This window comes from Excalfactoria chinensis, chromosome 12 (assembly GCF_039878825.1).
Source record: "Excalfactoria chinensis isolate bCotChi1 chromosome 12, bCotChi1.hap2, whole genome shotgun sequence".
NCBI classification, from domain to species: domain Eukaryota; kingdom Metazoa; phylum Chordata; class Aves; order Galliformes; family Phasianidae; genus Excalfactoria; species Excalfactoria chinensis.
This window is the reverse complement of record NC_092836.1, coordinates 3,348,503-3,365,689: the sequence shown is the minus strand read 5'-3', so window position 1 is coordinate 3,365,689 and position 17,187 is coordinate 3,348,503. Positions and strand designations below refer to the sequence as shown.

At 38.5% G+C, this 17,187-nt stretch overlaps 1 protein-coding gene across 2 annotated transcripts in view; it reads right to left on the bottom strand.

Moving 5' to 3' along the window:
• Positions 1–242: 242 nt before the first annotated feature.
• PDZRN3 (PDZ domain containing ring finger 3) overlaps positions 243–17,187 on the bottom strand; it is a 120,791-nt gene continuing 103,846 nt past the window's right edge. For both annotated transcript variants that reach the window (XM_072347623.1, XM_072347624.1), the window contains 7 exons: positions 16,152–16,402; positions 13,637–13,724; positions 7,146–7,244; positions 5,812–5,874; positions 4,770–4,871; positions 3,595–3,711; positions 243–2,683 (listed from right to left, as the gene is read on the bottom strand). In XM_072347623.1, coding sequence (XP_072203724.1) covers positions 1,133–2,683; positions 3,595–3,711; positions 4,770–4,871; positions 5,812–5,874; positions 7,146–7,244; positions 13,637–13,724; positions 16,152–16,402 — 2,271 coding nt within the window. In that variant the 3' untranslated portion in view covers positions 243–1,132. The remainder of the gene's footprint in view (positions 2,684–3,594; positions 3,712–4,769; positions 4,872–5,811; positions 5,875–7,145; positions 7,245–13,636; positions 13,725–16,151; positions 16,403–17,187) is intronic.

Below are 17,187 nucleotides of genomic sequence, written 5' to 3'. Positions count from 1 at the left end.
AAGTCCTATCTTTCTTTATGCTTACAAGGTGAGGTGAACATCTGCACTGTTTAATTTTACTCTTCATATTCCTGCTTCTTTCTTGCCTATTTCCTCCATGTCACCTCAGTGCTGGCTTCCCTCAAGGTCAGGATGTGGTCCTTCCTGTTAGGCTTGACTCCCACACATAGGAGCTGTGCTCTAGGAAAGGATACTCAGCATGGCGCAACAGTAAGGGAGTTAAAAATAAATTGTTTGAAATATAAAACAATAATTTATTTTACTTCATTTTACTTGTTAACATTTGCAGCTAGTGATGATTTAATGAAACCGCTTTTATAATTCAATACATTCAAATCTATAAAGCAAACAGTAACTACCATGGGCTTTTCAAATTCCACAAACTGTCTTATATAAACAAATCAGCTGTACATGCACATTTTCTTCAAGAGGTTGCAATGTTTGCAAACATGCTTTAAAATCTTTAAAGCTGCAGTACACTTCTCTTTGCTTCAGGCTTTTCAGATGAAACCTATATACTTTCTTTATAAACCTTAGAAAGAAAAATGTTTAAATGTTGATGGTAACTAAAAACTGCTGTTTGATAAATGTTAAATATTACAAGAGAATGGCTCTATTAGGAATTCAATAACTCTGAGTTTAAAACTTGAGCTAAATATAGATAAACAGCACTCAGTGTAGAAGTGAACAACAGCAGAATAGTATCAGAAAATATGGTTTCACAAAAAATACATATGTGCAGTTGCTCTTGTGGGGTTTTGCTTTTTTTTTTTTTTTTTTAGACAAAGAAGAGCATGGGCACCTTTTTATATGAATATAGTTTAAGCAAATTACCTGTGTAAATATGGTTAATACATTTCTGATATTTAAACACTTTATGTAAAAGGTAACAAGTAAAAAAGTACAATCGGTATCCAAAAAGCACTGCTAATATTGCCTCTGAAGGAGCTGGGGTGGGCAAACTTTCTCTCCATTTTATAATGGAGATCCTGGCACCCGCAGTCGTAGAGTTCAGTATTTGAACTATAAACTCGATGACTGTATCTTATATACAAAAATCTTGCCACATTGAACGAGGCATTGATTCCTACCTCAATGGTAGCGTTTTATGTACATAATTTAGCAATGATGATTATACTGTAGTCACTGACAGGAAGGAATTGTACACTCGTGTTCCATCTGGTGACTTTGTTCCATGGGTAAGCAGTTCCTGGATTGTCATCCAGTTGTCAAATATTTTTTTATTCCTTTTCTTCATCATTTTTTTGTGGCTCAGTTCAATGATATTCACCTCTTTCTTTTCTTCTGCACCTTGCTGTTCCTTTAAACAATCCAGCCTGCTCTGCATCATGAACTCACGTCTCCTCCTCTGCTCCTTTGCTTTCACTAAATGCTGCTTCCGCTCTTCCTTACTCCAGTAGCGGCCCATCTTCATTTCACTTATGGCATCATCATCAGTAGTCATCCCACTGCGCTCTTCCTTAATCTTTATGGCTCGTTCTCTTAGCAATCTGTCCCTGACTGGCCTCTTGGTGATGTAGCGGGTTCCATCACTTCGGACCTTCACTTTCCACTCCATCCTCGGCTCACTCTGACTTGCACCGAAGTCTTTGCACATACTCACTAGGCTCATTTGGCTCTGTGCGTACTCCACTGCTGACTTCTGTTGGATCAGTTGCATGTAGCTCTGATAGTGCTGTGCATGAGCAGGAATATGAGCATGCTTATATGGAGAGTGGTGGTATGGGGTGACATAAGAGCCAGAAGTTTTTTGACCATGAGTAGGGCTTTTGCTTCCATCACTGGATTTTCTCTCCTTGCATTCCATCTGTTTGCTTGTGTCAGGATCTTTAGCAGATGAATGGCATTTACCAGTGCTGGATTCATGACTTTCTGAGTTGGGAAACAAATTCTTTTGGGAGACATTATATGCCACTGCTCCCTCATTACTTTGACAGTTGATGCCTTCTGCAGTTCTGCGCAAGGAATTGTCAGGAGAAATCTCGAGCGTGAGCGGAGTGCTTCGGCAGCTTTCACCTGTGTTGTATGCACTTGAGCTATCCTTGTCAGACTTCTCTGGGAGCTCTGTAATGTCTGAGAGCTCATGCCTGCGAACATCAATGCTTGTGTTGTAGTTGCGGAACCCACTGTTATGCAGCATCCAGGGCTCCCGGTACTGATCTTTCAGCTGCTGCATTTTATGAGCTCTCACAATGTTCAGGCACTCTAGCTCAATATTGCGCAGCTCCTCATTCAGCATCTCCAGCTCTTTGTCAACGCTTTCTTGGTCACTTTTGCTCATATCCAGAGTGCTGGTATGGTAATACAGGCTGTAAGGGTTGGCAGACTTCACCTGGCATTTGAGTTCCAGCAGTTCCCGGAATCGCTCACATTCATCTACAGGGATGCCAAGGAAGTCGACATCCGTGCAGTCGGCTGAGATAAATGACTCATTGCTGAACTGCATATCGCCACTTCCAAGGGTATCATGACTGTATGTCAGCTTCTTCTGGCTTCCTAAAGTGTTAGTGGAAGTAGTGTGATCATCTGCATTGTTTTCTTGCTCAGAGCTCTCATCATTCCGAGTGCTGTCATCTGTGCGCCCTACGCCACTGTCCTTCTCATGCTGGTTAGATAAAATAGTGGCTGTGTCAGTGGTACCACCATCTTCCTCGTGCTTCTTCTAATAGTAAAAATCAAAAGACAAATTATTGTAAGGACATAAAATATCTCGGGTTGTCTATTATGTAATGGTTTTCTTAATTGCTGCCTGTTATATTTGGTGCATTTGATTTTTACTTGTACGGAAAGAAAACATAGAGATGCTGATTGAAAACACACCTTGATTTGGATGACCTTTTCAGAAGAACTGAGTCTGATTTCAGTTAGATAGCAACAACACTAGAATGTAAAATTTCAACGTGTTTCTTCTGGCGTGTGGCTGCACAGAATTATCCAGTTCTACTATGGTGCCACATTGAGAGTATCGCTCCTCCAAAATGTGGCTCCCACAGCAGATGTGGAGTTTTAGAAAACTCCACATAAAAACATGAGAAACTATTCATGAACTCGTATGATTGCATTGATTGTGGCAGGATAACAGGGAATCCAGGTCCAAATCTGTCTCTCTGCATAAACTTGCTATGCAGAAACATTTTCTTTCCCTTTCTTGTCAGATATACAGACCTCAGTTCAGTTATTTGCCTGACTTCCCCGTTTGTGTTTTATGGCTTTGGCAGACAGGCAGTTTTCAATATATGTGTGTATGTCAAATAGGCTATTTTATACAGAGAGCAATAGTTCTCAGCATCCTATATTTATTCTATACTTAGTTTCTACTTTTGTCACTGATCACAGCCTGAATGGTGCATTTTGAAGATCATGTCATAATGGGAAAAATGAAAAAGGATATATTTAAAAATAATTTAGTCTCCAAGAAGTTGTTTGTGGATAACCCTATAATATCTTGATTTTGCAGTAAATCTTTTTGTCTTGATGGTCATTTGAGACATTTATGTATTCAGTCAAGCTCAATACTGGAATATTGAGTGCAGTGTGAAGCTTTGACACCATTTCACAACAGAACAGCAGTACCTGCTGAAGCATGCTGGCAGTAAATTGCATTGCCTGGTGGTGCTGCTCCTCTAACATGTCCATGTGCAAGTCATCCAGAAAATCATTTCTGTCATCGTCCATCCATCCTTCATCCAGCTGTGTGAAAAAGAAGGCGAAAAAACCCAAACCAAACATTGTCAAAAGAATGTATACTGTTGTAAATTCGGTTCCTTCTTTGTGGAAGGTGATTGAGAAGTTTTAAGAGATTCCTTCCTGTGACAGTGCTGCTGTGTCCTGTGAGGATGCACACACCTCCTACTGAGTGTGGGCATTGACTCTTCCACCTTCCCCCACCTCAAACTTCAGCAGTATGGTTTTAATGTCAACTCCCTTTGCATGAAACCTATACAGTCCTTTCATCCATGGAAATGCTTCTTAGCATTGGGGCTGTTCTGGTTTGCATGTCATTTGATTAGGATATATAAAATACTCAAGGGTGCAACGCTTTAATACACAGCTTGTGTGGCAGCATAAAGGGCCAGAAGCAAAAGTTCTTGCTCTGGGTCTGTGAGTCTTTTTACTCCCAACCTGTCAGCCCCAAGGGAGAGAGCTCAGAAACATCTAGACTAACAAGATAGTCATGAGCATGACCCCGTGTTTCTGAGTGCACTGGCAACACATGGGTGCTTTCCCAACACGTGGAACAAGACAGTGCTGCTTGTTCAGCATCTTTGTTGTGCTAATCCCTGCTCCATGAAGGGACCTGATACAACCTATTATTAAGCTTAGGGAGCTTCTTGACAGTATTTAACTACATTAAGAGATGGTGTTATAAAGGGATAAATAATAGATGTTTTAATGAATGATTTATCAATGACTGTAGGATTTAGAACTCAGTATGGCCTTCCAAGCCACGGTTTGAAAACATCCAAAGTATCTTGCACTGGTAATTGTAACATATGTTGCAGCATAAATAAATCACTGAAATTCTTATACATTGGACTGTAATATAATGCATATCTATAAGCATAATGACTACTGTATTCTATTATTTTATATCACATGGATGTCCAGTCAAACTATCTAATATAGTTTTAGATATATTCAGTAGATTTAGTTTAGATAAAATTCTTTGATGGAAAATATTTTCTACAAACCAGCAAGTCTTTTAATTAAGACTCGAGAGAGTGTTTACTTATTTATTACTATGGTACCTGAATTTCTGGTCTTGCAACAAGTAAGGAGATGTTCTTGCTCTCTTCACTGGTGAGTAGTGCTACGGCTTCTTCTCGGTTCTGTACCTCTATGCCATTGATCTTTAAAGAAAAGAGCAACAGAATGACATCCTTTCAGAAGGATATTTAAATGCTGCCATGGCCAGCTCTAGAGGGCTGCATGGCTGGATAGATCCCAGTGCAGTACAAGCCAGAGAGCTTGAATCGACAGCCATGTTATTTAGGTAACTGTCAGGCAATGGATACATGAGGCTGTTCCAAACGTGTGCAGGTGATGCACAGATCATGTTATGAGAACAGAAATTAGACAGGGAGCAGAGTCAGCTCTTGTGGGTGGAAAGGAACATCCTCAAATGGGACAGCTGAGGGGCTATGAACAGCATCCCCAAAGACTACATGGGATGTGGACGTCTATGTGCATTAGTAACTGTGTAGGAGACAGACCACTTCCATCAACATCGCTATGATGTAAGATTGCACGACTGCTCCTTCTGGCATGCAGGAGTGGGTGTTCAGCCTGCACTGTTAGACACCCTGTTAATGAGGCTGACCCCTGTGATTTTGCAAATAAGATCAGAATGTTTATTTATTTATTTATTTATTTTTGTGGTAGAAGGTAAAGTTCAAGGTGTATCAGAGTGTGTGCTGGAAACAGACAAAATCTACTGACAAAATCTTTAGCCAGCAGACCAGGCTAGTATACATCTTAACCTGGCCAGCAATACCTAAATTTCATATGCAGCAGAGGAAATTCAAGTTTCAGAAAGTTAAAAGTGACTATACGAATGTTGAAAGGAACTTTATGAGCAACCAGGTCTAGTGGAAGCTGTCTCTGTCTATGGTAGGGGGACTGGAACTAGATGATCTTTAAGGTTCGTTCCAATCCAAACCATTCTAATACCAAATACCATTTTAAAGGAGTGATTTGTAAAAATGACACTAAAATGAAGATGTGGAATTACAGTGGTTGCAGCAGTAGGTTATAGTGCGTTACCAGGCTTTCAACCATTCACACACATACTTGAATAATGCGATCCCCTTCTCGGAGTCGACCATCTTTTGCAGCAATACTGTTGGGATCAATCTACAAAATAAGAGAGCTATAAGCATTGTGGAGATTTTAGGCCTCAGCATCTTTCTTCCCAGCATAACCTCAGCATTAGTAATATGACTAATGTGGTAAGCCATTGTGCCTGTTATTGCTGATACATAGTTGTTACATCTTGTTAGTGACTACAGGAATTTTCCTTGCATATAGAAGACAAAATGAAATGCAGGTTAATATGCCAATGTCAGAACTAAAGCACTAATTCTTGAGATGTGTCTTCAGGGACTGTAGGTTTATCATGTTTGCAAAATATTTAGTTACCTCATAATTTAACATTTTGCTTTACAGCATAGTACTCTTAGTTAGAATCTAAAGATTTTGCCTACAGAGCAGGAAGAATTATATCCTGAGTGATGCAGTTTAAATTTAGTTGATTTTTCCATTCCAAAATGCTGTTGTGAAATTTGAAATTGACCTGTGTGATAAAAAGATTTGATAAAATGCTACTTATTTTATGACAGGAAGCAAAGACAGAAAATTGAGCCCCAAATCTTTGCAAATATACATTTTTTTTTTTCTTTCATTTATATTATTTCTGGAATAATTGAGAACAAAAATGGAAGACAGAATATATTACAAATTTTCTGAAAACGACATCTGGAATTGAATATTGAGAACATGATAAGGAAAAATAAATACTAAATGTGAATGTAACAGAAACAGCCATACGAAAAGATGTCTTATAAATTCTAAGAGGTAATCAGACATTGTAAAATCCATGTATTTCTGTGATACAGTGGAAAAGCAATATTTAATGTGAAATGTTTTTACAGGTGAGAACCCAAGGATTTTTAATGAGTGTCTCAATTACAACCCACATTTTGTGTTTGTACAGACTGAAATAGGGTAACATTGCAGTTTTCTTCTCTAGGCTTCAGAACAAGGAACATGCATTCAAATTATAAAGGCAAGCATTTGTTCTGGGGTAGTTAATAATGTTCAATACTGGAGAAACTGTCAATTTAACATTGCTTTTCAAGTGAATAAAGAGCCTTCTACAGGCTGTGTGTTTGTTTTTTCCTGCTGTATTTCTAAAGATTGCTCACTGAAGTCAGTGGGAGTTGGACTTCAATGGAACGGGATTTCACTCAGTTTGAAGAAAAGGAAAAATAATTAGATTTCTTCCAATTATTACTTTCTAGCTGTTGTTTGAACATGGTGCAAGTAGAAGCAAGGAGTCATCTTAAATGTCTAGCACTGCAGTCTAAAAGACAAATTTTTTCTTAGGGGAATCAGCTCAATCCTACCTCGCTCACATAAATACCAATGTCATCCTCATCATCCGTCCTGTAACACACAGTAAGACCAAGCTTGTCCTGGCTGTTCACTCTGTGCAAATCTACTTCCTGAGGTTAAAAAAAAAAAGAGAGAGAAAAAAAAAAAATAAAAATAAAAAAAATAAAAGACATTGTCAATGAGATACTTGTGATCGATGAAAGTTATTTTTCAAGTACAATGAAAATATTTTGCTTAAGTGATATAGTGGATCTCCTCTCATTTTACTGTGTAGACTAGCTTAACTTACTGAGCAAAACATGATTATATGCATACAATCAATACTTCAAGTGTTTTTGGCCCTTCAATCAATACACTGTCATTTTGAAAATAGACCTTTTATTGATCTTATAGAAGAAAAATTACCTATATTTCATGTAGTCTAAGACTTCAAATGCTAAAATGCTTATATAGTAAGATTTCAATATTTGCTACAACTGATATACGTATCTTCTTATAAGCAGGTTTTTTTTTTTTTTTCCTGTTTCTTCAGAGAAAAAACATAATATTCTATTACATTAACTTGTGTAATTTTTATGAAATGATGTAATAAGTTTCTCATACATGTGATTGAAGATCAATATAGAGTTAGCAAAGCATTTGGTACTGGAAAGAGAAATAATGGAGTGCTTCAATATCTTGCAACGATGTCGTGTGAGTAGGTTGTGGTTTACCATTCCAGGGCTCTGTGGTGGTCATGTTGGTCTTGGAGGTATTTAAACCATCTTAAGAATACATTCTTGCCACACGGAATTAATCTGGGTTGTTTTCTCCTATGTTTGCTCTTGGTTTGTGTAAAAGTGTTGCAAGATGCTCATTAAGCTGTGAGATGCTCCTGGCTCCTTTGTAGTAAGTGTAAACATCTCTGTTCTCCTCCCTTCCAAAGGGCATCCCAAGATCCCAAGGATCCTAGGGTGCCTAACACGCTTAACTATCTTATTGTGACTGCTGCATCAGTTCTTCCACAGGGAGGAAGTATGGTTTGTGCTAGCTAGAGGGGGAGAAACAAGAGAAGTGGGGTTTTTTTTTTGTTTTGTTTTTTTTTTTTTGTTTTTTTTTTTGTTTTTTTTTTTCTCCTTACTCTCTCTGTGGTAAGGTTTGGAAAGGACCTTGCTTCTCTGCAGCTTACGCCTGGCTATGGGACTTCAGTACCATTGCAGTGAAGGGCTAGAGTGGGGCCAGGAAGACGAAGCAAAGGGACCTGTGCTGAGAAGGGGGAACAGCCCCTGTGTGAACTGAGGGCCATGCCTGCCAAGGGCAGACCTTTCTATGCTCGGGAAGCATCCAGCATTGTGTTCATGTGGAAGAGTCTTGCTAACAGGATTCATTATTTCTGAGCGTCTCTTCTGTTTTGACCTGCGCTGTGCCATTTGTAAGGGCAAGATAATAAAACAAGCTGATATGAATAATTTATTGGCATGTCAAGATGACAGCTGCCAAGATCAGCAATCTCATGTTATTTACTTGTCAACATGTGTAATTTCTTTTTTTCCAAGAAGCATTGCTGTAAATGTCAGTGACATTTCAGATGGTATTTAAATGGTTTCAATCAATAGTATCCATGGTGAACTGCTGCTCTTTTTCTCTTTTTCACTCTTTTGTTACACACTGGATGAACACAACACAATGCTTTAATAGTTTCTTTTTTTTTTTTTTTTTTAAGATTTCTAAAGCTTTTGGGGATTTCTAGAGAGTAGGTAAAAATTTTTCAGTACAAAAAGTGAGACAAAGTAGACTTGATTCTAGTCTTCGTTGATGTAATTAATCCTTGGAAGTACCACTGCAGCTAACTCATTCATTCTGGATGCAAGCAGGCTGTGATCTAGAGATGAGGTGAGAGTGTGTTGAATTGGACATAACTCAGGCATATTTCCTGCCTGCTTTAGCAAAAAGACTTCATGTTTTGAGGAAAGTTTTCATACAGTTTACTTGTTTGAAAATACAGCAATGAAATAACTGCAAGAAACTAATGCAATAGTTCACTGCTGTTTGTCATGCCGGTAGTGGAAACATACATACTGTGTTTAAATAATATATAAACATATGTATACAGTGGTTTTGGTCCTATTTGAAACATCCTATGTAACCGTGAACACTTGCCAGCACTTCTTGGAGTGCAGGGAGCAAGGTAGTAGCTTTGTTCTTCCTTCTTCCCTTCAGCATGTTTTAATAACAATATGTTCTTTTCCAACAGTACACAAGTATGGAGAGTACTCTGAGAATTAAAAAATAAGTATGAGTCTATATTTAAAATATACCTTCTCTGACATCTGTAATACAATGGAAGGTAATAAATGATCTAGTATATTAACTAGTATATATTTTAAAAAGAGAACAGACAGGTATGCTTTATAAACAAGCTCAAAAATAAAGCATCCAAAAGCTAAAGCAAACAGAATACTCTTACAGCAGGTGTTTAGAACCTGAATTTTTATGAGTAATTTGTTGACATTCTTACCCTGGGGTGCAATCCCTCTAGTCCTTGGTAGGAACAGAATAACTTGGTTTGATGCTACCCAAATATGGTAGTTTTATGTGCTTAGTGGTAGGAACGGCTGCTGTCTATGGGTCTTTGCAACAACAAAGTTTTAATATAATCATAAAGGTTTGAAATATTTGAGAGATGAAAGTATGCAATTCCAGTTGGAGTTGAAGAATCAACTCCAGCGTCTTCAAAGCAAAGGTTATTTCCCTTGTTCGGGGTGGAATCTGTATAATGTACAGATACATGAAAGAGAAAAACAGAACAGAAAATTGGCACCTGTGAATACAGATATTGCGGTAGCTTGTGTAATTGTACTAGGAATTAATTAAGCTCTAGGAATTAATGTGGGCCTAAAGAACTTTGAAGGTCTAAGTCCAGACAGTGACATTGGTCTTGCCATGTCTTACTCTGTTTTCTGATGCGTTGCCCTGCTGGATGGCCCAAGGGCCCAAGCATGTGAGCCTGCAGGGCTCTGTGCTCCTGCTGCAGAAGGAGCCGCTGCATGCACAGCAGTGCCTGGCCTGCTTCCAAAGCCCTGCTAGGCACCTGCTCATTTGGTTTGGGCAGGCATGCCACAGAGGCTCGAGATGAAAGCTCAGCCAGGGCTCAGATACTGTTGTAATGAACACATTATGAAATATATCAGCCACCTACAATGAGGAATGGAGACACTGAAGTGTCGTGGCACCTGGTCTAGATGTGCACAAATTAGTTAGTAGACAATGGTGGTATGGACAAAATGTGTCAGTATCAAGGGATGTGTTAAAATGATAATTGTGAAAATTTCAGATATGATGTAAGTTTTACACAAATGCTTTGAATCTTTTGCTTCTTCATGTCAGGTTAAAGTGGGATTTTGAGAGATGTGTGAGAAAAACAAGCTTGCACAGGTGATTTGTTTGAAAGATTACTGGCTCCATATGAAATGAAGGGCCAAGGAGGGCTCAAAGTAATTGCTACTGAAATCCACATGGCATTCAGAGGAAGGCAGGAGGAAATAAATGTGCACTATGACATTATACCTGCAACTGCCCACAATAATAGAGTAGTAAGTGGTAATAGTAAATTAACCTCTGTAAACTCAAGAGAGCCTTCATTTGCAACAGATGATTGGATTGTTATACTGGTGATTTAAAATTATGGCATGCTTGTGTATTTATAAAAATCCAAGTCTCTAACAAGACAAAAATGAACAGTAGAAAATTGGAAGGTGTGGGCAGTAATGGATAAAAAAAATATATTGCAAATGTTCAGAAAGGATTGTCTGAAGTTTGCACCATAAGTACTCTGCCCTTTGTCTCTCTGTAAAAAGTGGTGGTGTTTTGTTTTGTTTTCCTGAGCTGACTTCTGAGATACCTAATGAGCAGGGCCCACCTGGCTAAGGTGTGAGAGTCCATTTCTGTCCTCCTGGCATCACTGCTGTGACTGCAGTAGGGTCATAGCTCTTTGGAATAGGCTTGGTGTCAGTGGTAAAGAGCCATCTAAATGAGCAACTTCAGCTTTTTAAATGAAGAGTTCAAGATGGAGTGAGAGCATGAGAAAGGAGATTTTCTAGCAGTTAGCAAATGTTGCATGTTGCTTTTCATCTCCAAGCTGTGCTGTCAGCTCTGGTGAGCTCAGTTCTCTGCTCAGAAAGAGAACAAGAGTTGGGTATAGGAGGGGGTAAAGGACCAAGTCAGATGTGAGAGAACAAGTGTCCTTTTAGATTTAGAATGTTGTCCTTTGTAATCTGAGAAAATTAGCTCTCTGAGAAAGCACTCAATTAGGCTGCATGCTTGTTTGAATAAACATTAATGCATAGTGCTTCTGGGGAAGCAGGCAGTGGCATTATTCTTCCTTTATGAACCCAAAGTGACTTCTGGATGGGCCTCTGTGAAAAATGAATGTACTTCTAATTTGCAATAGAATCCGGAAATAGAACAGAATTCAAGATTTAGTCCTTCTTTCCTTGTGGCATGTAAACTTAGAGTGAAAAGGAATAATATCTGCTTATTTTAGTAGTAGGAAATAGATGACACTTATCACTGAATCCTACTGAGAATTGGGAATGTGTTTTTGGTGTCTTGGCAATACTGCTAGTGTAAATTCCTTCCTAAGAGCTATTTACATTAGAAGCTTGTTTTGAACTCAGTATTTCACTGTTTTGTGTTTTGTTTACTTGGTACAAATCACTAACCACTCAGCTATAGACCATAAAAGTTTGGGTGAGGAGCTGCTGATTTAAATTCAAAACATGTTTTATGGACGCAGAAACCCATAGGGCTGACTTGATGGCTTTCTTACTTTAGGCATTCTTGCTGCAGTCAATGAAACAGTGCTTTTGTGGTCCTTTAAAGCATATCTATCAAAAGGCAAACAAAAAAGCAACTAGCCAAGTTGAGTCCCTGTTAGCACTTTGACCTTACCATTGATCATAGTCACTACAATTTGAACAAGAATCTTTAGTGGCTTTTAAGAAATACTATTAGGCTACAGAGACTTTTCTAATGTTCATCCCCGTGTTACTGAGCTGATCACCTTTTACCATCGAGTACTATATCAATGTCAAAATTATTAATGTTGTGGTTTAAGCCACATTAATGTCTGGCTACTGAAGTACATGTGTTTGAACTGTTTTAAGCTCAACTGGTGGACCTTCTAATGGAAGCAATATGATTTATCTACAGTATTAGATTTCCTAAAAGATAGATTTTGAAAATACACTAGCAGAAAATACTAAATTTGTTCTACATTTTCCCTTAAGACCGGATTTGTGTTCTTTTTATTTAAGGGAAAAAAAAAAAAAAAGGCATTTCTTTAAAAGAAAGGCCTTGAAGGCTGATAAAATCGGTACCAGCAAAACAAACCCTGTTTACCCTGACTTCTATTTGGGTTTGTATACACAGATGAATTACTACCAGATCTGCAAAATCTGAAGACAGCGTGCAAACTTTTTATGGGGATTGAGGCCTTGATTTTGCAATCACTTTTATAGAGGGGAACTTCATGCTCATAGAAGGACTGAACTTTGCTCACGTTGAAGCTGTTGATAAATCTGTCACTGATTTAAACAGGACTACAGATAGTTTGCCATTATGTGCTTTGAGAGCTTTCTTAGCAGGACCACGATCTAAAAAATCAGATGTGCAAGCAAGCTAGGAGTGTAATCTAGTCACTAACTGTTAATCATGAACATATTTTCTGGATCAAATATAGTTGGAAGTATTTAGAAGTACTGAGATATTTGCTGCTATTTATTATAAATTATGAAAATAATTTCAGTGGGCCAGTACTGTTTAAGTAGATGCAGAAGTAGGGCCTACAATTCATATGCTGTACTCTGAGTGTTTGAGAATGGGTTATAAGAACTAAGAATGAGAAAACTGAAAAAAAATTGTTTGATGGGACATACAAACACAAAAACCACAAGTGAATTTTACAGATGTGGCAGGAAAATGAACTTGCATATCTTCATGACTGACCTCTAATTTTGTATGTATCCTCATGTAACTCTAGTAACGAAAAAGGAGGGAATAGCTTAGTATAGTGTGAGAGCTGTTCTCATCTTTTCTTGTAAACTTAAAATATTTCTAAGTGATACGATTGAGAACATCTGTTTCTCACCTGGGGAATATTTAAGGGAAACACATGTTTTTTATTATGGTGACCGTGTGGGATAGGTCCACTCAGCCAACCTGAAAAATCTTGGAGATTTCTAGGAAGCCTAAATCAGCACAGCTATAGAGAATTTACCTGATGGAACTAAGGAATTCATTATTTAGTTAATTAGCTGAAGATCTAGCTCATCATTCCATGGTACATTGTCAAATACGTTGCTAAGGGTGTCAGTAAGATTTGCAACCTGAAAAGCAACCAAGGTGCAATGTTATTAAAAATAACTGCTTTGAAATGGTCTTTTCAATTTATACAGAATATAAAGATCATGACATCCATGTGTTAGGCTTTGAGTAAATGAGCTGGTTACTAAACGTTAAGTACCTCCAATTCTAACTCATCTCGGTCCATTTCTTGATGGATTCCTCCCATGTAGTCATTTGGGTCATAGTATTCATGCACTGATGGATGACTGGAGAGAAAAAAAAAAGTGTTACAATAGCACTCAGTTCTACAGTTAGCATAGCAATGCATTCCTTATAGCATATTCCTACAAGCTTATAGCAAGTCATCATGAAACACAACAGACTAACAACCAAACCATGAAGATACATACGGTTAATTATATACACTATACTGGCAAATGTATTAGACAGTACATTACATGTATTGCAAGAAGAATCTAGAACATCTGACACGTGATGATGAATGAGAAATTTGTAAGAGTCTTAACGTTTGATTAGCAACTTTTCCTCAAATGTAAAGCTGACCTGGAGAAAAATACGAAGAGAGTGGTGGCAAAGTAGGACAACAGGTACTGTGTGACACAGCTAATGGGGCAGATATTTGCCAGAGTGCGAGATTACTTATTCATGAGCTCATGTTATTTGCAGAGATGTACATGAAATCTTTGTTGCCTACTTCCTTGGTAGTTTCTCTTAGCCTTGAAGACAGAAAATCATATTAAGTATTTTAAAAATAATTTGCCACCCAACTATTTTGATTTAAATCAACAGCATTTTGTTGATTGATTTGAATACAACAGGCTGTGCATAGTGATTTAAATGCCATTTAAATATGCAACGCTCATGTCACTGTTGGCATGATGTTTTTTTACATCTTGAACTGTCCAGCAGCTCTGCTGTCTGCACAGCAAGTTTAAGCAGTATGATTTTTTTGTCATCATTCTTACATGCTACAATTTTATTTCTCCCTTTAATTTTCTTAACTAGATACATGTTTCTATGTATGTGTGACAGTATTTAAATAACAGCATCTGCTAACTGGTTAAGTTACCCAATTCACTAAACACAGGATACATTCATTTGGATGGAATTTGGAAAAATTGCAGGAAGTATTAAGGAAGCATAAAGCGCATCCTCAGAAACTTGTGTTACTCTTCACTTGCACACACTGGATAACAGCATAATTTAATAGCAGTCTGACTGCCCTTGTATGCAGGATAGCAGTAAGGCAGGGTACAAACAACATCAAGACCTCAGAATAAGGCCAGCAGTTGGAACCTGTGCCTAATGCCTGAAGGGCAATGAGTCCTTGGCAGGACTGAGCTGGCATTATGTAGGCACACTGCAACTTAACAGAATTTTCAAGAATTAATCTTCGTTGTTTTCTTACTGCATTTGGTTTTGCAGTTGGAAAGTGGCAGGTAGTTGACTGAGGTACTGAAAGCCCCTCTTGCAAATATATTTGGGAGGTGCCCTAAGAACATGCAACCTCTCCACAGTGCTCTAATCCCTATTTCCTGCTCACTGCATACAAGCTCAGCTTTGTCAAGCGCTTATGCTAAAACATGCAGCTGTGCTTGAAATTTCAATGGATGATAACAGGTAGCGATGCAGTAATACTTGACCCAACCATCTTCCACGTAATCAGCACTGAGAGCCACAAGAGGAACAGACTGCACACAGAAGACCAGTTCCTGGCTGAACATGTGGATGTTAGCATGCCATACAAGTCACTTTGGAGCAGTACAAGATTGGTGCCTGTCTGTAGTGAAACTTGCTAGGAGTGCTGACAGCGCTGTCCGGAGGGGCGTGCTGGGTGTCTGTGTGCTGTGTTCACCGCTCAGGCTCTCAATGGAGTTCTTGCTCAGAGCCATACTGCACAGGCAAGACATGAGCATGCTGGCACTGCTTCTCACCCCATACAGGGTTGTCTTAGAACCTGGTATTGCTGTGGACTGATCAGATCACAGTCTGAGACAACACAACAACTGAGACATTCGGAACATTTCAATTACTTTTTCCATTGGGGAGGTATGTGTCAAGACGACAGGCAATTTGTATGGACTCCTTGGGGAGCTTTTTTCCTCTTGAACAGCATGTGAGGGCGTGGTGTGTGTGCACCAGGAGATAATTGTCATTTTTATTTGTACATACAAAACATCAAGCTACCATTAACAATAATTAAAATTTGATTCTAAAACATCCATGACAGCACTGGTAAGTAATTTTAGTCCTAGAAAATAATTTATTTGAGTAACATCGCTGCAGGGTTATAATAAAGTAATTAATACACTGGAACAGAATGTAGCGACTCTTAGCATTATACAATTTATGGCAGCCATAAAAAATAAAGTTAAAACATAAGCAACCCAAAGAGGCAATGAGAGGAATTACAAGAAGCAATAACTTTATCCATCAAACGCCAAAAAAAATGAGCTTTATGAGGCTGTGTTGTGACTCAGTGGCATTACTCATGTGAGTAATAGCTTGGTAATGTATAGAGTGTTTTGAATTATGAATCAATGTTGTATGAATCTTGGCTATATTTGGGAGCACACAACCACCAGCAAGTAAAGGTATGTTTGTAAACTACTTCTAACATGCCATGTTAAGGAATGCAAGGATTTTCAAGTGCTTCACAAGCAGTTACTTACTCTTCAGGTAGGAGGTAAGGGTCCAGCACTGAGACGGGTGGGGTAGGCGAGCCCATCTTGCTTAGAGCCATGATGTGTTCAAAGGTGATATCTGTCTGAGTGCCCACATCCACCAGCTGAGACTCGGGAGCAGTGAAGATCTTGGTGCGTGGAGTTCTCCTCAGGACCTGCACCACAATGGGCTCCTTGGCTGTTTTGAATGCTTCCACTGCCTGCTCATGTGTTGCTTTAGATAAATCCTTCCCATTGACCTGTGAGAGAAAAAAAAGCAAAACAATGCGAGGAACAGTCAGAAAGTGCAGGATAGCTTTGTTGTTGCGGGCTGTTAATGGAAAGGACTCAGATTCCATCTAAATGCTCATGCAGTAACTACTAGGAATGATTTATGTGATGTAATGCATCTCTTTTTCATCTGTCACTGGAATGATTTTACAAATCCTGTGCTCTCCTTCAAAATTTAATTAGCAGATTTTACTGGGATCACTCTGAACTAAAGTACAAACCAGCATCTCATTTACTTCTTGAAGATTAGAAATCTCTCAGCCCTAGTTCGAGCAGAATAAGTTATTGATTCCCCTGTAATTTTTCTGCTTTTGTTTGTTTGTTTTTTAATCATTTAACCTTGTTGCTGAACTAGTGCTGTTACAGAAATAGGTATCAGTGTATATCAGTGTATGTTAACCACTTTTTTGGATGGGACATGATGGTCATACACTAAAATAGAGATTTCTTTGGCTTGTTTGTTGAAAGATCTGAAAATGTAGGTCTCTGCACTCAGTCACTAAGAGCTGTGCTACAGAAATAGTAGAATTTTACCATTTTTTAACCTGCCAACTGTTGTCATTTTAACACAGATTTAAAGAAACAATTAAACAGAAGCTGCCCAGAGCAATTTTAGTGAAAGCTGTATAATAACATTGCAATCCCATAGCACTATGCTACTGTCATATAGTTGTTGCCTCAGTCCAAAGAATGTAACAAGTGTAGGCTCTCATGCAGACACAAAATGCAATTCAGAATTTGTAAGCTCTCCTAG